General features: G+C 36.8%; 1 protein-coding gene across 3 annotated transcripts in view; it reads left to right on the forward strand.

The window, feature by feature from the left end:
- The window catches only part of NEDD4 (NEDD4 E3 ubiquitin protein ligase), a 50,548-nt gene that overhangs the window by 3,135 nt on the left and 22,431 nt on the right, over window positions 1-24,982 (forward strand). The window contains exons 2-6 of one of the 3 annotated variants that reach the window (XM_042875790.1): window positions 740-813; window positions 2,321-2,399; window positions 3,480-3,518; window positions 4,921-4,974; window positions 23,416-23,466. In XM_042875790.1, the coding sequence (XP_042731724.1) occupies window positions 740-813; window positions 2,321-2,399; window positions 3,480-3,518; window positions 4,921-4,974; window positions 23,416-23,466 (297 nt within the window). Of the gene's footprint in view, window positions 1-739; window positions 814-2,320; window positions 2,400-3,479; window positions 3,519-4,920; window positions 4,975-8,633; window positions 10,584-23,415; window positions 23,467-24,982 lie in introns of those variants that run through there. The other 2 variants (XM_042875791.1, XM_042875792.1) reach the window with 2 other exon arrangements.

Raw genomic sequence — 24,982 nt, forward strand, 5'->3', positions numbered from 1 at the left:
TGTCCATCTGCAGGATGTTCGGGGTAGGAGAAGAATGAATCATTCAGCATAATGTGCTTCCAACTCCACTGAGGTCAACCCATCCAAACTCCTCATGTCTGCCTTGTTCAGTAGTGTGACCAGAGCTGTGTGCAGCTTGGGTGCCATAGAAGCCATAGGGCTGTTTGAATTGCAGCGATAGCAGCTTGCTCACTCCTCCTATTTTGCTCTACAGGTCCTCTTGTGTGCTGCATAGTACATACAAATCAGTAGGAGAGTATTGCAAGGCTCTCAGCGGAAAATGGTGACTGCTGATGCTAGAGCAATGTCATCTTTCTGAGGGGTGTTTGGGAAAGAGGGCTGCTGGGAATGGCTATATGTGGGATTAGCCATCATGCCCTGTAGCATTAAGCACCCTAACTCAACAGAATCCCACTTGAGAATGCTGAGAACCCAGATAAATTTATAAAAACCCAATCAAACAAAAAACCCTACAGTTTTGGTGTAGCTGGTTTGTTGAATTCTCTATCTATTATGTATGCAGTATGATGCTGATAATGCTTGGAAAGGAGTAAAGGTAGAATTAACTTGATATTGAATTTTAGAACTTGTTCTGTCAACGTATCTGCACTGCTTACCTGTAGTTTTCAGTGTGAATCCAAAACTGTGCCAATGATTGCTTTTTAGTTCTGTAGACTAGAAACAGATCTGAAAAATAAATTGACTGAATGCATCCTAAATATGGCATTTTGTATTTCAGGAGAACACACGAATTGTCAGGGTGAAGGTTATAGCTGGAATTGGTCTGGCCAAGAAGGATATCCTAGGAGCCAGGTAAGAACACAAGGGGTTAATGCCTTAGGAGGCATCTGATTATTTGCTTTCCATAGCTATTTGTCTTAGTAAAGCCTACTATGTGTGTTTCAAAAGAAAGCAGAATTGTTTTAACTTACACCTTGTAAATGATCAGAGGCTATATAAACATTAAGATGTGTGCTTTCTTGCCTCAGAGTTATGTGGACAGACTTATGCCCTAGGAAAGCAGTGTGTGGGAAAGCATAATTTTCCACATAATACAATGGTTCTGTCAGGGAGGACGTTTACATGTACGTGTTTTTCTTCAGGTAGAGTGCAGTTAAAACAGTAGTTCAATTATAATCAAAATTATCTCATCGGTACTTTAAAGGCTTGGGGTGAGCACAATACTAAACAGCACAACAAGACTATTTTAACTCAAATTACATGCAGAGGAACAGCATCCACCAGTTCTATAGATGTGGTAAACCAGTGCCAGTGCCTGCAGGCTCTGGGTATGTACGAATTTCTAAGTTAACAATCTGTAAAAGGGAAGAAACAAAGTGCCTTAACGTTTGCCACAGTAAAGATCAGACTTTGAGATGCTTTGCAGGATCTTGTGATGTTGGCAAGCAGTGGCATGCAGCTTATGGTAACGTTTTTTCTTCCGTCCCTTGAGCAGAGGGACTGGAGAAGTGCTGGTGGGTTTAATACTGTGTCTGCTGTCGGCTTTTTTAGGCGTTTGTACAAGAATGCAAGAATAATGTGGTAGCAATATTATTAATATTGTGCTGTCAGTTTAGCATTAGAAAAATTTCCCTTGTGATATTTGTGTTGTTGTTTTTTTTTTTAAGCCATTGAATGTCTTGTCTTTTCAATGGCGTACAAATTTTTAACTCTGAGAAAAATGGTGTCGGATTTTTGCATCAGAATGGAATGCTTTGCCCCTGTTGTAGGAAAAAGTAGATAATCATAAGATTGTTGATCATGGGAAGAAAAAAATCCCAATCTGAGGCAGAAGACCATTTTAAGCAATCCTCTTAAACCCCTCCATTAATTGAAACATTCAGGTTAAACTCAAACTCTCTGGAACAGAAAATGTTAAAAATACATTGCGTGTTTAAGGAAGCACCTCAGATTCTAGATGTTCCAAATTGTTACTTGCAGAACCAAGGTGTATAATACTTCAAGCATTTTCAGTCACAACTGATTGTGTCTGTGTTTTGTAGAAGTTCATCGGGATATTTTAAACCTTTTCTCATGAAAGAAGAATTGTGAAAGAAGAAAGAATTCAATTGTAGTGATATGCAGAATGTAAAATAGCGTAGCTGCCTCGGAGTCAAAAACTAACTTAAAAATTATTTATGATACTGTTTAGAAAATGTTTCTAAGTGTCAATATATGAAGTGCTTGTAAAGTAATCGTAACTCCTAGTTTCATAGCTTCTGTTAATTTAAACCTTTTATAGCTCAACTGCTAATAATGCTGACAAAAAGAAAAAGGATTTCTAGCAACTTGCTCATCTTTTTTTTGTTTTTCCCCTCAGTGACCCATATGTGAAAGTGACAGTGTATGATCCAGTGAATGGAGTCCTTAGCAGTGTTCAGACAAAAACTATTAGAAAGGTTAGCTTGCTTGTCTTTGTGGCTGTGGGTTTTATTTCTTTCATTAAGCTCTGAGGAAAAAGTTAAAATGACAAGAAATATGAGGACTAACATTCCTCCTGAGTGGAAAAAAAAAACATTCTGGAGTCTGCTCTATTTTTCTGTTTGTGGCATTATTTTTAGTATTTTCCTTTCAATAAATTTATTGGTGTAAGGTAGAGAACCAATAAAGAAGATAAGGTAAGTAATTACTCAAAACTAAATAGTTAATGGAAATACTGGATTGCTTTGGTTGTTTTAGGTCCTTAATGGTGTAATCTGTCTCTTTCTATACAACTTTTCTGTCTTGTGCATCAAATTATATAGTTCACCTGAGTCGTGATACTTCTGGTTTCTCTAGGATGTCTCAGTCAAAAGTCAGTGTTAGAAGTAATAATTGATGGTAGGTCTATTGGAAAGGAAAGACTATACACGAGAGAGAAAATAATCTTCCAAATTGTGGTTGGTAATGATTATGATTTGGGTTATGAGCTGACCCAAGAATTGTTCTGTGGTTCTATTTCACCTTCATGCAGCTTCATGATAATTGTTATTAAGCATCTAAAGTATTTTTAAAAATAGGCACACTCAGAGGAGATGCGTGGTTGATCAGAGAATGTTGGTTTTGGTCCATATGTGCCTGCTGTATCTAGATGACATTGTTGAGAGATCTGGCATTTGCTAAGAGTTCATAATTTAGAATTAATTTGTGCTTACATGTAAGCAATGCAGATAGCAGTTATGGACTTGAGAGGATGCAGAGAGTGCTACTGAAGGCGTACAGTAAATTAACTGATTTGCATGGCAGGACAGGCCTTTTCTGCATCCCTGCTGTTACCCAAAATCTGAGAATACATGTATAAATTGTCTCAATTTTGCACTGCGTTAAATAGCATAAGACTTCTATGACTTTTATCTGTAATAGCAAGATTAAAGCTTTTGTGCTTGAAGTAGGTTGTTACAGGAGATGAAATAGATGTGACACGTGAAGAAAAGCAGAAAAAGACACCAGTATATTGTTGGTACTGTAACCAATGTTGTCCTTTTCCTCCCTACTTACAGTCCTTGAACCCAAAGTGGAATGAGGAACTTTTATTTCGAGTAAGTGTTTGAGATTTTGTGGATTTTTTTGTTTTTTTTACTATGTTGTTACCTAAGTTGGTTATTATGTTGATAGGATTTTTTTTCTTGCTGCTTTGTTTAAACCAGAAATGCAGTGTTTACAATTAATGTTCAAAGGCTAACGGACTACTTTCCTTAGCTGTATATCTGTTATTTTCAAGATTGAAAATTTGTCTGTAGCACAAATGCAAATTTTACCTTCTTTTTTCCATAAATGCACAAAAACTTGGGCACAAATTTATCAGCTAGTTTTGGGATGGCACAGATTTTGGCTAATTGGTGCCAATTGGTGGTGTTGCATAATGAACATAGTATCATTTATATTTTTGGAAAAAAATGTAGATTTGATGTTTAATTTAGGTCTTATTTGTCCAACAAGCACATGGTCAGAATGTGGACTGTATTGTTGAGTGTTTCAGGAACTGGGAGGACCCAATTTTGTAAGTGACTGCTAGAGAACACTTGAGTTCTGAATTTGGAATGTGAGAAAACTGCCTTTGTAAAGCATGCCCAGGTGATGATGAATTTCCCTTCTCTGATAAACAACTCAAATCTTGAATAATGAGGAAATTGTGACCTTATATAAAGTAACATGTGTCATCAGTTTCCAGTCAGAGTTTTTCTGCAACATAAAAAAGCACTGTACTCTTGGATATCTTTATATGTTCGATTAATTCTTTTTAATTCCCATCTGATGAACTCATTAGATTGCCTGCTTGATCTTGCACCACTGGTGCTATTTTAATTCTTTTCACTGTTCTCTTTTGAATATTACTATTGCTTCCCTTTCTTACATGCTCAGAGGCAGTATCCTCTCATCTTTCTTTCTGTGAGTGCTATGTGAGGAAGAAGGAGGTCGTTTTATTGCATTTGTTAGCTATGCCTCTTTTAGTAATTTTTTTGACTGATGTTTTAATTTTCTTTGCTGTGGTGTTGTCTAAGACTTCTCGGTGGATTGATAAAGATAAACCATTGGTTTTATTCCATAAAAGAACAACATGTGGTTCACTAGTTTGCCATCTGTAAACTTAATCATAAATATTTTTAGGTTATGTATCTCAATGTTGGAAAATACTTCTTGGTCCTTTTAGACCTCTAGTTAAACCAATGTGCTTACATACACTCTGAGCCACTGTTATTGGAGGAAAAAAAAATTATAATCTGGATGCCAGCATCCTTTAGTTTTTACTTTGATATATAAAAGCAATGATACATTCTTGAACTCTCATACCAAGCTCTATGAGAAACCGTGTTTTAATTTTGGGTTTTTATTAGTCTTCCTGTGCTTATGCAGGAGGAAAGAAATATGTCATTTGTCTTAAAGACACGAACAGTGGAATTCCGCAGGTATTTTAACTGTTAACATCTTTCTTTTTCTTAGGTTAATCCTCAGAAACACAGGCTCCTTTTTGAAGTGTTTGATGAAAACCGTTTGGTAGGTCCTTTTATATTAATATTGCACTTCAATAAAGGCTTCAGTGAAAATAACCTCATCAGGATTCAGTGTTCAAAATTAAAATAATTTAAAAAGAATACCTGGAGAAAAAAAAACAAAACAAAACAAAAGCAACCCAAAGGAAGATGTAATTCTGAAGTAATGAGGCTGTTACTCTGAACTTCTAACATGTTTTAACTCAGAAGAGTTTTTTCTTACATTGCTTCTCCAGCAGTATGGCAGAGTCGTTCTGTGACACTGAAAGCTCTCTACTGAATGCTTATTTTTCCTACAGAGTAGTGTTGAAAGTGTAGATGTTTGTATATGTGGGGGCATTTTCTTCAGTAGCATGAAGGAGTAGAAGGACAGAAATCACGTGCTTTTTCTTCGTCAACAAACGGACACTGGATTGTTATCTTGTTATTCTCTGAATGAGATATCATAAATGAAGTAGGGATAGCTGGTGCATTTGTGTCCTTGGTGAAATTGTAACTCCTGACCATGTTCTCATTTCCTATGTGAAGAGTCCTCCTTTTCTTCCTGCCTGTGTGCTCAATTGTGAATTACTAAGGCTAACGCTTGTGTTGTAGGCCTGTTTAACAGACATTCTGTCTCACCAGAATATATATTTTTTCTTCAATAGAACCTAATTGGAGAGACTTAAGTGCGCTTTAGTTTGCACTTCAGACACTGTTTTGCTCTGATAGCCATTTTGAAGAATTTCTTCAAAGGAAATTCTGAGGAATGTGTTAGAAGCAAAAACCCTTTCATTTTTTTTGTAATGCTGTCTGTATTGTCAGTAATCTGTTGTCTCTTTTATGGAGGTGCTATTCTGCTAATGGTTGCAAGAGTGAAAATGTCTGCAAATAAAAGTCTGATTTCTTTTGAATAATTGCATTTACAAAAGGAGAGCTTTATTTCTTGGTTGTAGCCATCACACTATAGCCAAGTCATTTTATTGTTGGCTGGTGGTGTTTCTTGTCGCAGATATTTCAAATATTTAAAGGAATTTAAATGGAATCACCAGAATTTGTTGTCTGTGTGTCAAGATGCGTGGAAGCTAGTCTCGAAGTGCTGTTAAGTGCTGCAGCGCTTGAAGCACTGTCCGTAGTCATTGGATCCGTACTGCCACCAAGTGGAAGTCAGGAGACGTGACTAGAAAATCAGACGCCTAAATTAAGGGGAAAAAGCAGAGGTTTCTAGTTTCCACTAAGAGAATTCCTTGTTGTTCATTCTCTAATAGAAAATAGATGAGTTGTTTGACCTCTTTGCTTATGGAGGAGGAATCAAGAAGGCTTTGGCATCAATGTGGAATAGTGCTTTGTTTCCTTTGTGTGACTGAGTTTGAAGGTCAGAGCAGCATGACCTAATCACTCACCATGGAGTTCTGTGATAACATTTTTTTAAAATCTTTCCCTTCTCCTCATTCAGTCAGTGGAAAAGGCTGTTTTTCTATTTCTATTTGGCTTGCTTTCTGTTAGGTGAACACTAAATTTCTGTCCCACGTGTCTTGAACTACTTCAGTTGGTCAAATCGTTACCGTAGCCGTGATTCCTGGGGATTGACAGTCTTGTTCTGTTATCAGTCATTTCTGTTATCTTCTCATGTCAAAAATCATGGATTCCTCATGCATTTTCACAAGGATGTGTATGCAACTGTGCTCAAAAGGTGTTTCATTTTCATTGGTTATAGTGGGCTTGAATATTGATCAGTCATTCTTTGTTCTCTCTGTTGGACAGCTGTTTAAAATGTAGATGTAAGCTGATAACAGTTGTGGGACCGTCTTCCTCTTTGTAGAATTCTGTCCCACATGTTTTGATTCCCCTTAGCTTATGGAGAGAAATTGAAGCTTGAAATTTCTTCTTGTTTTTAAGTTATGTTGCTTTCCTGAAAACTTAGCTCAAAAATCCTCTTCAAAGTCTGGAATGACTTGGAAGTCCTGCAGCACGGATTTTATCACTAATGTGTCCTAATGTCTGACTTAATGATTATTGAAAACAGTATGTCCAGGAAAATTGTTGTAGTTTGTTGTGTATGAAACTAACGTGTTACAAACTGTGCTGCTAATAGGTGTATTGTTGGGATAGAAAGATTCTTGAAGAACTGCATTGTTTGCTTTTCCTTCGCATAGTTTAGGGTGTGTACTTTTTAAGATATATTGCTTGTAGTTCAACTGTGACTCTTTTAAAACTGTGACCAAAAAAGCTTTTATGGTATTTTACTTTTCTTCCTGCTTCAGCACATAACATTAGAAGAAATCCAGCTGGTGAAGCATAATGAAATAGATGAACTATTGTATTTGTTGGCTTTTATGAATAAGGTAGTATTCATTTACTGCTGCATTCTAATCATGGAATTCAGGTAATGGAGGTTAAGTAAGCCCTGGAGTATAATTAGAAAACAAATTTGTTGCTTGCAAACAGAGTACTGTGAATTGGATTCTTGGCTCTTATTTGGGAAAGAGGTTTAAATGTTAATTTTATTACCTTCTAGCTTAAAATACAGCAAAGGTTAAATAAATATGGAGCAGAAAAAATCTAGTAGTGTGACCTATAAAAGTATAAATGGCCTAGTGTTCTCCTCTGTTTGCACTTTCTCAGCAGCACTAAGTAATTTCATGCTAGTCTGGTAGTGTTTTGTACTGTATATACATATTTATACTGTATATATGGCTCCTGTATTCATAAGTACATTCATATCAAATATATTTCAAAAAAAAAAGGGGGGAGGAAGAGAGAGGGGAACACACACAAAATAAAGGAGAAAAGTATATATTAAATGACGATTGCCTTTTTTCAGGCGTCCCACTAGATGCCAGCAAAGGGCCTTTCCAGATGATGAGACAGTGAAACATTTGTAGGAGCTCAAAGTCCTGTTATTCTTTCAAGAGATGACTGTATGTTAGTTTCTTTATATGATGTTCTTTTTGATTGTTTTACTGAAGAAGAAAAACAAATCTTAGTAGTTAGCTATGGATGTAGATGACAGCTTATATGTAATTATACAGAATGGCTTTCCTCTGTAATTGTGTTCAGTGACCATATTTATTGTAGTGCATAATTCTCTCAGTGTTCTGTAGCTTATGTAGCTGGGCATACATTTGCATTCCATATCGAACTGTAATGAATGTCCACTTATTCTGGGCTTCCAGCAAACAAGATGGTAGTTTGCTTTGCACTGTAAGAATATTTTGTTTCTTTCTACCTTCAACAGCTGTAATTTGGGAAGGTTAAAATATATTATTGAATATGGCAGGCTGGAAGTAAGTGCTGAATTATTAATCAGAATATCTTGTTGTGCTTCAAATTTAGAGGCATCTCACTAAAAAATATAAACTAAGTGGTAGGAGAGCTTTTCACTGTGTGGAAATCTTTGCAAAGTGTGATTGGTTAAACAGAATGCAGATTGTTAGGTAATGCCAGGTTTCTTTCAAGTTTTGTTTAAATAGCCTAGAAAAACTTTTTTAGGAGAAGGGTTATTTTGCTGGTTTATGCATAAGTCAGACCTCAGCAGTTTGCTAGCATGGCTACTATTTGGAAATTCAATCCCAGACTTGATACTCAATTATATGGGATTTCATTCCTACCAACTTCCTGTAATTCTAAACCTATGGGTAAAAATATTAGTAGTCATACGCTGCTGGGGAAAGTACGGACACATTGACTCAGCTAGTGCAGCTGCAGCAGAAGCTGCTGTTTTAAACTTGGAAGTGCTGGGAGGTTATTATTATATTCATATATGCAAATTGCAGAAGGTATAATTGAAACAAGGTTGATAGTGTTTGTCAGTACGTTGCAGCTGAGGTCTCTGGAATGTAAGTGCTTTATAAATGAATGCTTTCTGACTGCGAGCAATCAAAGACGGTCCAGAAACTGCACTTCAACAAATGGCTGACTGATTTCAAGAGGTACAATATCTTTTTTCTTAACACTACTGTCTTGTAGAAATTAGGACAAAGCTTGCAACTTCTTCTATGGGCTTTTACTGTTGCAATGTAGTAGCTCCAGGTTCTCTGCAGCTGCTTGTAGACTTTCTGCTGAAGGATCTTTGTGGTTTTAATTTGCTAATATGCATGGAAATGAGAACAAATGGCACGGCGGTTAAGATTGCATTTTGCAACCCAAAGAAGAAACACAGATCTGTTATCGGAAACCTCCGAAGATGTTTTGGATAGTAACAATCAAATGTACTTCAAAAAGACACAGAATTCTGGACCTAATGTTACACAAATGAAGCTGGCTTCTAGACAAGTTGCTTGTGCACCTGTAATGCAGCAAGTAATTAATCAAGAGGGAAATGCAACTATTTCTTCACTGCAGAAAAAAAAGAGCACATCGCTGCACATTTCTCTGCAGTCTAGAAGGTACAGTGGATGTTTTCGGTCTGGTGATGCTGCAGCTACTGGCAGAGATGCTTCATTCATCGGTATTTGTAATGAGGGAAATCGTGGCATTAGAACTGCGGTTGATCATCAAGCTAACGATAGCCAACTGAGCAATACTGCTGTGTGCATCGGCAGTCTTAACAGTACTGCAGCCAGTGACAATGGGTCCTTCAGCAGTGCTGGCAGTGACTATGGGTCATGTGCAAGCACCACGAGCGATGGAGGTTCGTATAGTAACAGCATCATCAGTGACAGCGGCAGCGGCACTCTCTCGACAAGCGATGGTTCTTTCTGTTGTAGTGTTGTACACAGTGATTCGTCATATGGAAACGCTGCAAACAAATATAGCCCATACAGAAACAGTTCATCTCAGGAAGAAATAGAAGTGTGTAGAATTAATACGGCTTTTGACCAAGAAGCTTTGTCAGTGAGGAAGAAAACTAAAGTTCCTCTGCGGCGGTGTTCATCATTGGTAATTTTCCCCAGAAGTCCTTCCAGTACTCCTCCAGCGTCTCCAGTAACCTCAGGTCAGATGCCACGTAAAGGTGCCTATCAAACATCACATAAACTGATTATTTTTCCTAGTGAGCTGGCACGTAAGGAAGATCAAACTGTTTCCAAGGGATTCCTTTCAACAGCAGTCAATGGACTTCGACTGTCTAAAACAGTTTGCGCATCTGGTGAAGCTAGAGACATAAGACCACTTTACTCGCATACATCATTACAGGACAAAAGTCAAATTCTGAACAGTTCTGAGCAGGCAGCTCGTGAAGAAATAGCTGACAGCCTCTCATGTATTTCAGTTCATCTGACTCCAAGAGCATTTGCATCAAGCAGTGAAATGGTTAATGGCTGTTGCAGTCAAGAGTTAAATCTGAACTCCAGTGCAAAATACCCTCCTTTAAAACTGGCACGCAGCACATCTGCATGTTTACCCTCAAAAATAGATTCAGAATACCAGATGAATATAAATGAACTGGGAAGACCGAATGCACAGATGAGCAAAGCCCACCATGTTTTGCAAAGAAGTGTTTCATTGGAAGGATCGCGTCAGAAAGTTTCTTGCTGTTTATCCAGTCTTAAATACAAGAGTCATAATGCAGGGACGTCTCAGTTGCACATACAGTTCAAACCTGGGAACGAAGGAAAAACAAGTGGTGTTAAGAAAAGATATGGAACCTCTAAAAGGGAAATATCTAGCACTTCTTTGTGGAGGCCTCATAAGGTGAGTGTTCTGACTTATAGAAAATTCAGTCTTCTACAGCTGAAATTAAAATTATAAATTTAAAATAAAAAAAAATTATAATCAAGACTTTAAACACAGCTATTTCAGAATTTCCTCATGTTGTCAAACTGTCATCATTGCAGAAATTAATTTTTATATTATGCACAACACTCATTTGATTCTTAGAATATGGTACTCTTTTTGGTGAATTTGTCATATATTAAATACAGATATTTTACTATATTATAAACAATAATTTCCTGCTTACATGAACCTGAAGGGATTTTCTTGTTTAAATAACTTCAATGTCTAAGTAACTAAGCTTCAGTTTTGTAAAGTTTTAAATACATAACTTTCTAGCTCAATTACAGTAATGATTAACATTGCATTTAAAGTTGGCAGAAATGCATAAATCATTGTGAAGAAGTCTTTCAGGTTTATTTCATGTAGCCTTTATTTTCAGTATGAAAGATACTCTATGTAAGATTAAAGATAAGTTATATTTGAACAGAGAAACTGTAAATACCGTTTGTTTCTGTATACACCCTGAACCACAGGAATTTTCAGTTTCCTTTCCTTTTATTTTTTTTTCCCTTCCAACCACTTCTTCAGTCTGAGCAGGACGCTGTAACTTAATATCTCTCCCAACAACATTGCTGTCCAAATTATAGTACTCGGCTCTAGAAAGTTATTTTAAATATATTTTTTGGTAATGTAACTTACAGCTAACTAAATTTTGGAAGAGTTTGGTCTTGAAGCAGTTTGTATTGTTTGTAAAGCAGAAACTGTATGAAATGTGAATTTTAGGACTTGTTTAAATGAGGTTGTGAAGTCTTGAACAAGCTGAATATTATTTACTATTACTATTGTGAATGCTGGTGAAAGAGCAACAATACTTAGAAAAGTTATTTCAAGTTTTAAGACCTCATTGTCCATTAATTGAAATTACTGTAGTCTTAATTTGCTTATTGAAGTAATGGGTTTTAGGCCAAAGATCTGACAGTTCCTTACTGAACTACTAATATTATTACCTTGAAGATACTATCCTGTAATTTCCATTGTCATTGCCTGATGATTTACTACTTTTGATATATATATATATATATATATATATATATGTATATGTATATGTATATATATTTTTTTTTAATTTGCTTTTTGCCTAAAAAGCTTCATTATGAAGTTCACAGTGGATCAGTGGAAATCACCATGCACTTTGTTGATTCCTCATCCCAAAATCTCACAGTAAAGCTGATGGCAAATTCCACAATAAGCACAAACAGATTATGGCATTTTAAGAGTCTGGATCTAGTTATACTTAACATGTTTTCTCTTCTTCAGTTTGTTTTTTTTTTTTGAGTCATGCATTTCAAGTACATTTCACTGTTGGCTTCTGTGTTTAATGTCATTTACTATGTAAAATATATTTAAATACCAAATGAATTTTACTACATTTAATTTAGATAACATCCAAGTTCAGGATTATTCTGTCAGTGTTTCTGGAGAACATCACTGAACTGATAAATAGTTGGTTTCAGTTCTTGGAAATGGTGTTCAGAGTGGATTGTCAGGAAATCCAGGCCAGATTTCACTTTTTAAAATACTTTTTATATCAAGAATCTGAATCCCAAATTATGGCAGTTTTGTACCTATTGTGTGTTTGCAGATATTTGACTTATGCCAAATACATAATTTGTGCCATTTCCACAAATTAAAAAGATCTCTAACATCAGAAAACTGGATAAGAAAGGCTTTATATTAGTGTTCTTTTTCCACATTCTTCTGAAAGGCACAGAGCCATATCACTTCTGAGATCTTTGTATACCATTTCCTATCAAATGTGTTATTTAAAAGAATTAAAAGCCCCCCACCAAACCAAGCAAAAGCTGTAGTTGACTTCACGACAGTCCAGCAATTCACTAGAGTATGCTAGAGGAATAATTTTGTATTTGCTATTACAGCCTTTGACAAATACAATGGATTCTATGGCAATCATTTAATTATATAGTCCAATTAATTATCATGGTGTGTTGTGACTCATTTAAAAATAAACAAGTCCCAAAATATTTCTCTTGACTCCAGTTAGTCTGGCCTAGTATATTGATATGCTGAGTCTGAGTTCAAATTTAACAAGTTGATACTGGAGTAGCGTTTAGTAATGTCAGCTATCTGTACAGAGCAGTCATGAAATCAAATCAGTGCTTTGGTCAGGGACTGCAGGGTCTGAAGCAGTGAGAGCTCTATGCATTCTTTTCTTATGTGCCTAGCTACTAGCCCTCAGCCACCTAGTATCAGGTTTCGTGCTTTCTATAATCAACAGCTTGTTAAAGGCTGACTTAAAATAAATAAATAAAAATCAAAACCCAATTTCTGTGACAACTGGCCTTGGATTATTTTTAATTAAATTTAAAAATACAGCGCATGATGATGGCATGCATGCCACTGCTGATCTTTAGTGGAAATATGTTGAATAGATTCTGCAGTAGATAATGGAATTTCATTTATACAAAGCAAGAGGAAGAGGCATACGGGTCCACAATTTCATCACTGAAGGTTGTCCTTGGCTTTGTATTTGTTTGTAATATTATTTTCCAGTGCATGTGTTTCTTATGGTAGGAATAAGTCTACACTAAAGCGCTTTGATATCAGTAGTGTGAAGTAGGAGGGTAGGAGTGAGTAAGGAAGCAGGTTCTGTGTCATCTTGCATGTGTGGACATGGAAGAGAGAGAGGAAGGGCAGTGACTACAGTTCCACTCCTTGTTGACTATGAACAAATGTTTCAACACAGAAGAAAAAATCTATGCTGATATCTTCCACAAATATGAGGTTATGCTGATGTCCCTGTTGAAACTAACAATTCAAAGACGCTATCACTGCCGGTTGGAAGAAGTATATCATGAATCTGCTTGCAAATATTTTAGCAACGGTATGCCTTTACAGTATTTGTTATATCATTAACAGAATCATTGTGTTGTCTTCCTTTCTTACTTGCAAGTAGTTTTCCTTAAGTTTTATCTTTATTGAATGAAATGCACTTGAGGCAAAAGTCTTCAGAGATGGTATATGCTGTCAATTTAGGGGAGGAAAAAAAACCAAGTTGGAACTCTTGAGCTATTTTCCTCAAGTTGTGAAACTACATTTTGCATTTTTAAAAGTGCATGTTGTTTGAATCTTTCAGCAATAGTAGCATGAAAAGTGTTAAATACAATCAGCAGCTCAATAATTTAAATCTTGGAGAAATAATTGGAGGAGGTTGTGCATGAGGTTGTCCCTCTTCACTAGTAGTCTCTCCAGCTGATCTGTACATGCTGAGGGGACCAAAACTTGTGTGTGGAAGATCTTTGTTCCCACAGTTAAACTTGTATCACAAGGTAGTGCTGAGCGTTGCAGAACCAGAGAATGATTTGGGTTGGAAGGGACATTTAAAGATAACCTAGATCAAGTTGTGCAAAGCCAGGTCTGACCTGTCCTTGGATGCTTCCAAGGATGGAGCATTCACAGCTTTGCCACAGTCCGTCTCACTGTCTCACCACTCTCATAGTGAAGAACGTCTTCCTTATATCTCATTTAAATTTACCCTTTTTTAGTTTAAAGCCATTATTCTTTGTCCTGTCACTACGGGCTCTTCCTAAGAAGTCTCTCTCCACCTTTCTTAACTCCCTTTAAGTATCAAAAGGCTGCTGGAAGGTCTCCCTAGAGCCTTCTCCAGACTGAACACCTCAGCACTCAGCATTTTCTCAGCTCTTTCTCTTTTAAAGACAAAGCTTTCCAACAGCTCCTTGTCTTTCTTGTTTTGGCAGCTCCAGGCCTGAATACAGTACTCCAGATAGAGCTTCCCAAGAGTAGGGTAGATGGCCTGCCTGTCCTTTTTTTGGTGCAGCCCAGGATACAGCTGGCTTTTTTTTTTTGAGCATGTGCTTTTAGCTCATGTACAGGGGGGTGAAAAATTGGACCTCCAGGTTCTTCTCCACAAGGCTGCTCTCAATCCATTAAACCCCTAGTCTGTACTTATGGTGTGATGAGAAAGGGGAAGACAGCTGTGGCTTGTTTCCAGCTGTCTCTTTGCATCTTTGCATATTAAGCAGAGGGGCTGCATGGATGTTGTCAGTGTTTCAGATTTGTGCAAAGAAGTAAGATGAAAAAGGGTCAGGAGAAGCAAGAGGCAGTAAAGGGCAAATCACAAATTGACATCTCTATATTATTTATTATGTTATGATAACATCATCACCTAGTAGTGTTCATATTGTTCAGTATTGCATGTCCTGAAGGCTCGTGTTACAGGGCTGTCTATTGCCTGTTGCTATGTTGTGGTTTATCAGGTCAGTCAAGGAGAGCCCGAGTTGCATTTGGCAATAATGAACCAGTAACATTCAGGATATGGTCATGCTGTAATGGACACTGTTTTGACTGCAGCAGTGTGCTTTTCCAGCCCTATATATTAAAACTCTAGGGCTTTTTAGTCAGCAGCAAAAATTACAATATATATTAAGAAGTAATTTTTGTGCTCTGCACAAATTATAATTAGCTTCATTCTTATAGTCTGCAGTTGAACTGAATGTGGGTAGGTTTTTCATATGCCAACAAAAGGGAGGGCTAAAACTATATACATTTTTAATTACCCTGCCTTCAGGCTGGTTCATGGTCCTTTTGATCTACCACAGGAGAATTGGTAAAATTGATGGTGTGGCTTCCTTAATATGTAGTCAGTGACTATGGTTACTCTCTCTTTGAGGCTTAATGAACAATAAGAATGTGTTATAAAGTAGAACTTGCTTGGGAAGCAAGGTGGAGACATTGTTTCCTTCAATTCTGATCTGCCAAATAACTTGCAGGCTTTCGGATACAAGGCAGTGATCATTACTGGGATGCTTTTTAAATTTTATGTATTTATTATTTTTTTTATTTTTATTTTTTTTTGAGTGGTACATTGCTTTTGCTTTCTGTGAGAAGCTGAAGCTACAACACATTGAATTATAGAAATTCATTTATTGAAAAATATTGTGGTGATTTAGAAATCATAGCCTTTGTAAGCATTATGACGTAAGACAGCAGAGCTGAACGTACCTCTGAAGAACTGTCAAGAAGCTGAGGTTGCTGAAATACTAACAAAATGAAATACTTTTTGATGTGTTAGATTGCCTTTCTGAAGGAGGGTGGCAGGTAGTATGCCAGTATTTTAAAATGACTGGAGGGGAAAGAAAGAGAATTACGAGCTACTGCTCTATACAGGACGCTTAAATGTTCAAAATATTTGTGAAGAACCCCTGGCAGATGTTTTGAAAAATGATCTCACAAGTGTGGAAAATATTTCTTCATTCATAACATTAATTACTAATTAAAAGATAAGAAATAGAAGTGAGAATTAAGTTGTCAGCTCTGAAGTTGCAAAAAATTCTGTGGCAGTGAGTGACTAAATGGGTAAAATGGGTGATTAAAAAAATCAGTGTTGATGAATACCAGGTAATGTACATGGGGAAAAAAGCTAAGGATGCATGCATGGTAATGGCCTCTAATAGTGGTCAAGTAGTATTTTGTCATGGTGAGTGACTTACTGATAATGTCAAACTCTCATCTGGTTGACAGCTAAAAGTCAAATAAAATGTTAGGATATAATAAAGTAGTAAACAAGTAATAAGGTAACAAAATTTAAAATGCCGTAATGGTGTTGTACAAATCCACGTGTGATGTGATTATTTCTGGTCATCTTCTTTCAGAAAGTGTCCATAAAAGAGCTAAGAAAATACAGTCAGAGGTCACAAGATTGCGAAGAGTTCTTTGTGAGGAGATGTGAAGTAGGCCAGGAGCTTTTCAGCATGGAGAGGGAAGGAGGAGGGAGTGATATAAAGGGTGTTTTGTAAAATTACAGTTCAAGGGAGGAGAATGTAAACAGAACTTACTCTTGTATCACAAATATATTCTCTACTATGTTGCTGTTGCAAGAAGCTATGGGTACCAAAATAGAAATGGATTTCAAAAAGAGGCTGGGTAAGTTGAAAGGTCCATCACAGTGTATTGCATTCTAAACACAGAAGAAGTAACTAATCAGTGATTAATTGGAATCTGGAGGATGTGCTGGAGGTTGTACTATTAACTACTGCTTTTATTATCTCTTTAGTATCTGTTCTTGGCCACAGTAGGGAAAGGATACAAGTCTATGTAGAACATTATTCTGGCGGTTAGGCTGTCTGGTGTCTGCCCAGCTCTTGCAGCCACCTAGGATCAAATGGGAGAAATGCTTTACAGTTCTCCCATCAGCCTGGGCTGGAAGTTTTCTTATGCATTCCAACACGTGTTTTCTAGAAGTGGATGATATTCACAGATTGAGCAAGCAAGCAGGACAGACTGGTATTCTCAAGTGAGTCACTGGCTTACAACTTGTCTTTTACCCTTGTCTGAAGGGGACTGCCCTGCATTTCTGTGAAGTGTCTCTGTTTCAAATGAACTTTCTTCATCCCTCCTTGTGACGAACAGAACTTGCTGCTTTAGGAACACAGCCAGCAAAGTGTTTGTAGCTTATTTCAGTGCTAGTTTATGGATCTATAATCATCTCTGTTTTAATAGATCGCTCACTCACTGTCGTTGCATCACAGCAGTTTAAGGTAATCTGAAAAGTCTACAGATGGATACAATTACTGTCTAAGACCTAGGGCTGCTTTGGGTCTATCATAAGCAAGCAATTTAATGACATCTGCAAGTTTCTGGTTGGAATCATATGCAAGCTTTAATTGAAGTCATTGAAGATAGCACATTGTGTTCCAGCTCCAGAAGGAGAATTGGACTAGATGATCTTTTGAGGTCTCTTCCAATCCCTGACATTCTGCGATTCTGTGGTAATAAAATGTAAATGGAGCACTAAAACTACTGAAGAAAAGGAGTACGGGAAGAAACTAAACGTTTTGCTAGACCTATCTGGCTTCTCTGGCAATCTGTGATTTTTGTGGCGTAAGGAAGAAGGTTTTATTCAGTGGCATGAAAGCACAGGGGATTTCAAAAGAGAAAGAAAAGTTCCATAACTAACTAAAAACAGTACTTTAAAAATTGTTCATTACTATATTATTTATAAGTTCAATTTGGAACAAATATTAAACTTAAGATGGATAAATCCAGTGTAGTTAACATCTGGCAAATTATAGGTTATTGAAAACAATGTTGTTGTGAGAAGCATTGAGTATCATTAGTAAGAAATGTTGTGCTTATCTAAAGTAAGTTGTCACACTGCTCTTGTAGGAAGAATTGCAGGAGGGTTATCTGTGTAGTCACTATGTTCTGTCATATTGTGGCATCCATGGTGAGTTCATGCAGGTCAGCTTAATAATTTGCACATAGTATAGCAGCTTAAGGCAAACCAGTACATTCTGCTGTAGCCATGTTACCTGTGGTCTTTGTTCAGGATGGGCAGTAGGTTTATGCTTCGGTCAGCAGCAGTTGGCAGCAGCACTCTGGTGCAGGCTGATAGGAGCCCCAGAGCTAGTGCTGCTGTTCAGGTTGGATCGTCAGCAGCTGCAAGCAGTGGACTTAAGCAAGGAAAAGAAAAATTTTTGAAACCTGCTAAACTACTTTTGAAGTAGCCTGAGAGCATTTAGCCTGCATCCAGCCCTGCTGTAGGTCCTTGTGCATCTTGGATGACTGTTCTAGATTTTCCAGCCTAGGCCTGCGAAGAGCGGCTGTGCAGCTTCCAGGCTCAGTCCAGCTGTGCATCTGTGTGGTGCTGTAGTCCACCTGATAAACTTCCCAGGAGTGAGACTGTGATGCAGATACTCTGGTTGACTGTTGGCTTCTTGGAGTCAAATTATCGGTATTATTTTCATTGTATTTCACGCTCTGAATAACAAAATAAGAAAAAATTGACTGTGTATTAATTCCCTTGGATGAGTGCATTATGATTTTCACATCTGGTTTGATCTGTTTCTCAGGGAGAAAATTACACGTGCTTTTAAACATTTGATAGGGTTTTACATTTTTTGAGTGTTTTAACCTTTATGGTGTTAATTAGTCAAGGTTAAAAAGTGCAGCTGGAATTGTTACTACAAGAGTTTGTTTCTCAAAGCTTAACTGAAGTCATAAGACTTGGCACAAAAGCTCCCACAAATAGATGCAAAAGTTTTATGTTTTTATACTATTATGAGGTTAACTGTCTTGATATTGGAAACAGATTATCAAAGTAGTAACTAAGCAAATATTTGGTACAGCTTTATGATTATTATTTTTTAATATAATTTTTGAAGTGTTGACTGGATTAACAGAGGAGGCCAAATTTGAATTGGCTCTTGACTTTTTATAAAATCTAATACTCCTGCTTTTTATATAGTAGCTTACTTGGCACATCTGTGCATAAAATCAAGGGAACTCAAATTCCTGATGAATAAAACATACCCTTTACTAACTTTCGACTTGTTTTCTCTCGTACTTAAATATACTTTGGTTATACAAGACAACAAACTATCATCCTGTGACCTGTGAAAATGAGATCTCAAATGCCAAAAAAACCCAAACCTATCTTAAATTGCTGTTAATGAATGTGTAAGTTCAAGTTCTTCAAATAGCAAACATTAAATGGAGTAATATGTGAATGATGCTTTAAAGTCATTGTCGGTTAAGTATGGACTTTAAATGTATCTACCCATAACGTACAGATTCTGTATAAAAAGTATAAGGTGTAAATGAAGAAATATGATATTTTTGCTCTGGTCTTTGTAGAGCAGGAATGTTCTGAAAATATCTTTAGAAGTGAGGGGGAATTAGTGAAAATAACTTGTGTCATTTCTAAGTGCTGTCTGCTAAACAGATGGTAAAACTGCTGAGGCATGTTATGCTGACACCTTCCTCTGGAAGCAGCCAGCCAGGCTGAAAGTCCTGCCGGAGCATAAGTTGTGTAATAACCATCTCTCTACCAGTAGGTATTTTCTCCACTTTTATCTCAGTAGTTGTCAATTGTATTTGTTCATTAATGCCGATTAAAAAGAAATGCTTACATTTCTTACAAAAAAAATTCCCTCACCATGTATCTTTGACACATAAAAAATGCAGGAGTCTGAGGCTTTAATGAATTCTGTGCAACAAGGAATTTATGGCTTTGCAAATTAGAAAAAACACTGCATTTCGAATCCATGAGCTTGGTAAGATCTTAACATGATAATTCAATTTTGCTGTTTTCCTATGATGAATAGTGTGAGCTGGCAGTATTTTGTGGAAGGAAAAAAGCTCAATTCTCCTGATTTAGAGTTTTAGAGAGCCAAATAATATTCTCAGTGCAGCACAAAAACACTTGAAGTTGTTATTATAGTCCAGGAAAGTTTTGTTTGGGTTGGGTTGGGTGTTTCTTTTTTCGTTCTCATCAAGCTTGTAGCTAACGTTGGTGTTTGGGTGTTTAAGCAAAAAGAATGTTGGTTTTATAAGAGATCTATTGAACTCTTGTTTTCTTAAGCAGTGATAGTCTGGATCACTGTTTGTTTTTTCAGTTTGAATCAATACTTTATATTCCATCGAATAAGAGCTGTGTGCTTTCTCCTTTTCCTATACAGCTGTAGAATTGTGCCTGAAGACCAACCTTGTGTACAACTAGCTGGCTGTTTGTTCAGAAAAGGACTGAGAATATGCTTAGCATCTACTTCATGCACTGACAACAAGAAAACCCTAGTCACAAAAGAGAATATGGTAGAATATGTTCTTTCAGCATCTGTGCAAGAGCTGTTTGAAGTGGTACTGTGATGAATCCAACAATTAAGGAGGGCAGTAAAGTCAGTTTTGTCTCCTCAAACTTGATAGATTTTGGGTAGTGTTCTAAGTACTGCTCTTTAATGTATGACTCAAGTGTGATGACGCTGTTATACTCAGATAAGCACATCTTTTAGTGGTTTATTCATAACTTCTAAGGCTTAATAGGTGTATATTTATAAAGTAGATGAGAATGAGTTTTGGAATTCAGGTATGTCTGGATTAGTTTTTCAGTGCTTGTACCCTTCTGAGCTCTCGCTTTTGCATTGCACTGAAGTTCTTTAAACGTGTTGGATACAGCTGCTGTCTGTCCTCGCATGTTTTTAATAACTTTCTATAGACTAAACCACTGAATCAGTAAAATAAAAGACCTCTTTGTTAGTGTACTATATCATTAATAAAGGTTTATGCACTTATGGTTTGGCAAGCAGAAAGTTTGACTTCTCTGGCTGTCAAGAAGTTGCGAGTTGACAAGAACAACTGACTCACTTGTCTTTGCTAAAGGAACTGGGATGCCTGCTGTCGTGAAACAGAGATGCATACAGTTTCAGCTCCACTGGCATTTAATTGTTAATGTGTGCAAAGTCTGTTTCAGAGCTTCTTTGGCACTTCTTTGAAGGCAGTTAGTCAACTTGTCGGAGTGAGGCACACTGCTAAGCAGCGTTCCTGCTATCTGATCTATGTATTAGTAGTTTGGAGGTCAACAAAAATCTCAGCTGGAGGATTTTACTCTCTGGCTAGAGGAGAAAGTACTGTTAAAGGTTGGTTATCGAGGCTAGCTCTACTAAAAATAGCAGGAGAGACAGCGGAATAATAAAGTGAATAACAGGAGCACATACTAAAATTACGCTGGTAACAAACACAATGTTCTGAGGTTTTCTAAAACGCAGCAGACATTTGTCCCACATTCCAGTAATTTATTTGAAAGGCATGTTCCACTTGAGGATTGCCAAGAACTTTACAAATACTAAGCCTTTTAACGTGTCTAAGGTATGTGCTGTGCCTTTTTAAAAAGAACCTCGTAGCCATATTTTTTCCAGAAGTTTGTGGTCTATAATAATACAGAAAGTTTTTCTTTACTAGGTCAGGGAACCTCCAGACTCTTCCGATATGAAAACCTGTTGTAGCTCTCTATCCCAAACCAGTTTGTGAGCTAAAAAAACAAGTGGTGGCTTTTTTTTTGGGGGGGGGGGGCCGGGGAAGGGTTTTTGTTTTGTTTTATCTGTGAGTAGGTTTTTTTCTCCTTGGAATCTGGACACAAGGCATACATGCTGTAAATGCAATTTAAGGTTATGTATCTGTACATTTCCTGCACATTACTACACGATGAGCTCTGCAGTCTAGTTGCGTATTATGCTTTTTGGGAGTATAAAAATTAGAGTTTAAGTTAGAATTGTTAATTAACTCCTACAAATATGAGGCATTTTTTCCTTGTATATCTACAATTTAAAGATGAAATGGACAAACTTGGGCTGACAGACCTAGGGAAAAAAGGACCAAGATTATTGAAGAAGAAATATCTGCTTGAAGAAAGGCCTATATCCTTTACAATCAGAGGTGTTCAAATGCTGTCAGTAAGACAAAAAAAGGTTGAGTAGAATTGAGTGGGAATTTTAGCATTTGGAAAACTAAAAATATAGCCGTGCTAGAAGGAAATTGGAATGCACAGCTTTGCCTTGAGGTGAAAGGAATATATTTCAATGAAATATGGAAGCTGGTAATGGAAACTTAGGGAAGAAGACCGTGAAAGTCCTTAGATTGTGAATTTGATTAAAAGCTTGTGGTACACCGATAAAATTTAGGAAAGGGCAGCCACTGAAACTTTTGTTAGCTGTTTTAAAAAAAAAAAATCAGGAAGGTGAAACATCCGGGGGCTGTGCAGGCTGCAGTGTCAAGGACTTTCTCAATTGCTAGTCTGTCTATGCAAGAACTTCAAAAATTTTAAATATTTCACACCCTTTTGATTTTAGCACACAGGTGGTGGTGTGTATTTGTGTTAAGTGACCCATGTGATACATTTTCCTGCCTTTGTGAAGGTTTGTAAAGATTTCAAATTGTAAGTGGACTTGAAACTACACAGCCTATGCTTCTGTAATCCAGTGGGGAGTCAAGTGAAGCACTGCGACCATTGACATGACTCTTGGACACTGCTGTAGTGACCCACTTAAAATCCTAATTTCTGTAGAAGTAAAAAATCGATGATCACAAGTAAACCACAGAATGATTTTGTGTGTTGTCCATGCCTGAATTGTGGTAAAGAATAGGCTGGAGTGAGGCGTTGAAGTTGCATTCGTTGTCTGGTTATAATCAGGGCATCTGACGAGACATCCTAAATCAGGATAGGCTTCTGCAGATTTTTCATGTTAAAGCTAAACTCTGCGGTGAGCACAGGCCAATGATATTTTTCATAGATATAATGAATTTTAGTGCACTTTCAGATGTCAACAGGCATGTCAGATGGGATAAGGCAGATGCCGTATTTCAGGCTCCTGCTGGCAGGCTTGGGACAGCTGGAATTGCTGCAAGTTCCAAAGCACTTATTGTAGATGAAACTTACTCTTACTTCCTCTTACTTTTGACAGTTAGCTGTACTATTTTGAAGTGAAAAATAATTTAGTAGATGCTTATGTGAGACATTCTGCCTAAGTTCATACCGATTTCAGGCATTCCTAGCAGAAAGGTCTGTAAATAATTCTGTGTTATTTTGTGATAAATGCTCAGTTGTTTAAGCATATATCATGACAACTGTTTTACTGGATTAGCTAATGGCAGCATCTTTACTTTCTGCCCTTTAAGGCAGCGTTTCTATAGGGGATGCTGACTGAAGAACTCTCTTCTGTTTGATTGGCAGTAGTCCATTTGATTTTAAATAATAATAATTTTAAAAATCCCATAGCTCTGTCAAATGCCATTTATTTTGAGGAAAACAAGACTGGGCAAGACTCGGGTACCAAGTCAGTCAGACCTTGTTCTATGCAAAGAGTTTCTTTGTCTGTGCTTCAGCTCTGTCTTGAAGATCTTACACAGATCTTTACTGTGTTATCAGGGGTTTGAAGTATTGTTTCTAAAACACTGTGACTTTAAACTTTTTGTGCTTTTCATTCATGTTTTTTTCTAGACTCGAGATGATTTTCTTGGGCAAGTGGATATTCCCCTTTATCAGTTACCGGTTGGTATTTTGTTCTTTTGTTTTGTATTAACAATGTGAAAAAGGGATTCTGTAAGGAACTGTTTTAGTCACCTAAAGAAGTAAATCCTACTGATGATGTGATTGAATTCTTCTGTTGTTTTTGTTTACTGCTGGTGTTTATAAAAAAAAATGTGGTTTAACATATGTCTAGGTATTGATTTCTGCTGCTGTGTGAGTTAGAAGTGCTTGTAGCTTTTTCAAAAGTAAAAAAAGGAAAGATTTTAAGCTGTTTTAAAGACAAGAAGATATTATGGTAATTATCATATTTCTTAATATTTTATTTAAAGTCTTTTTTGGTTCCTTTGAGTGTTATGTGAATTTATTTCTGTTAGTTCATGTTCCCACAAATAAATGCACAAGAAAATAGGTGGAAAACAGAACTAGCCTTGTTCCTTATATCTGTACATTTTTGCATTCCTTTCGCAAAGTACATTCTTAGTTTTCAGGAAAGATCACCAAAAACACTGAAATAAATAAGCCTTTCCTTTTTTTTTTTTTTTTTTAAATACATTTCAAAATGTTAGAGGGTACTAACAGGCCTGTCCTGCTTCCTGCTGCAGGCAGGATGTGTGGTCACAGCACCCTGCTCAGGGCCAAGTAGCTGTGATGTACCTCCAGAGAAAGCTTTCTCTTCCTGCCCACTGGGAAGCTGGGTAGCAGCATCACATATTGGTGCATTACCTTTAGCCAGAACTACATAGTCTGACTTGAGTATTTTCATGTTCATTTTCTTACCTTCCTCAAAAGTCAGCATTTCCCTGTTCCATTTGTTCCATCCCAATTGCTCGTTTTTGCCATCTAAATCTACTGTGCTTCATTGGCCCAAACATAAGTGGATTTTTGTTGTTGCTGAAACAATCTTTCATTTACAAAAGCAAATATATCTTTGATAAATAAAATTATTTTTGGATAAATGAAGTCGGTTTATATTAAAAACTCATTATTGCATGTAGTTTTGGTTCCCATCTTGTTTTCCTTGATATTGTGTGAACGCAGACTGCTTACAACTCAGAAAGGCTGGTAGTCATAGGCATGTAGAGAGGTTAACTCCTCTGTACAGTAAGATAGTGAACAGATCCAAAACCAAAATTAATTAATCAAAGGCCTACCTGGTATTGAATCCAAGGCAATTCTTGTTTTTGAAAAATAGGAAGCATGATTACAAAACATATTTTGTCCTTTTTCTTTTTTTTTTTTTTTCCTCTTATGTCTTTCCACAGCATTTTACTGTGTTATGTTGGGCAGGAATAGAAGAAAAACAGCAACAACAACAACAAAAGACAGCTTAATTCCATCTTACTTTCAGAGGGGTATTTATTTGAATACTTACACTGAAATGTCTGATATATAAGATAGCATTTTTCTTTCTGAGATTCAGTACAGTAGATATTCAGTAAGATTGAATGACAAAAACAGGGCTTTAAAAAAAAACAAAAAAAAACCCTTTAAAATCTTTAATATAATAGTGGCTAACCTTATGTCCTGGAATTTTTGG

Source organism: Lagopus leucura, unplaced genomic scaffold, assembly GCF_019238085.1.
Source record: "Lagopus leucura isolate 7727_CA_CO unplaced genomic scaffold, USGS_WTPT01 Super-Scaffold_100015, whole genome shotgun sequence".
In the NCBI taxonomy this organism is placed as follows: domain Eukaryota; kingdom Metazoa; phylum Chordata; class Aves; order Galliformes; family Phasianidae; genus Lagopus; species Lagopus leucura.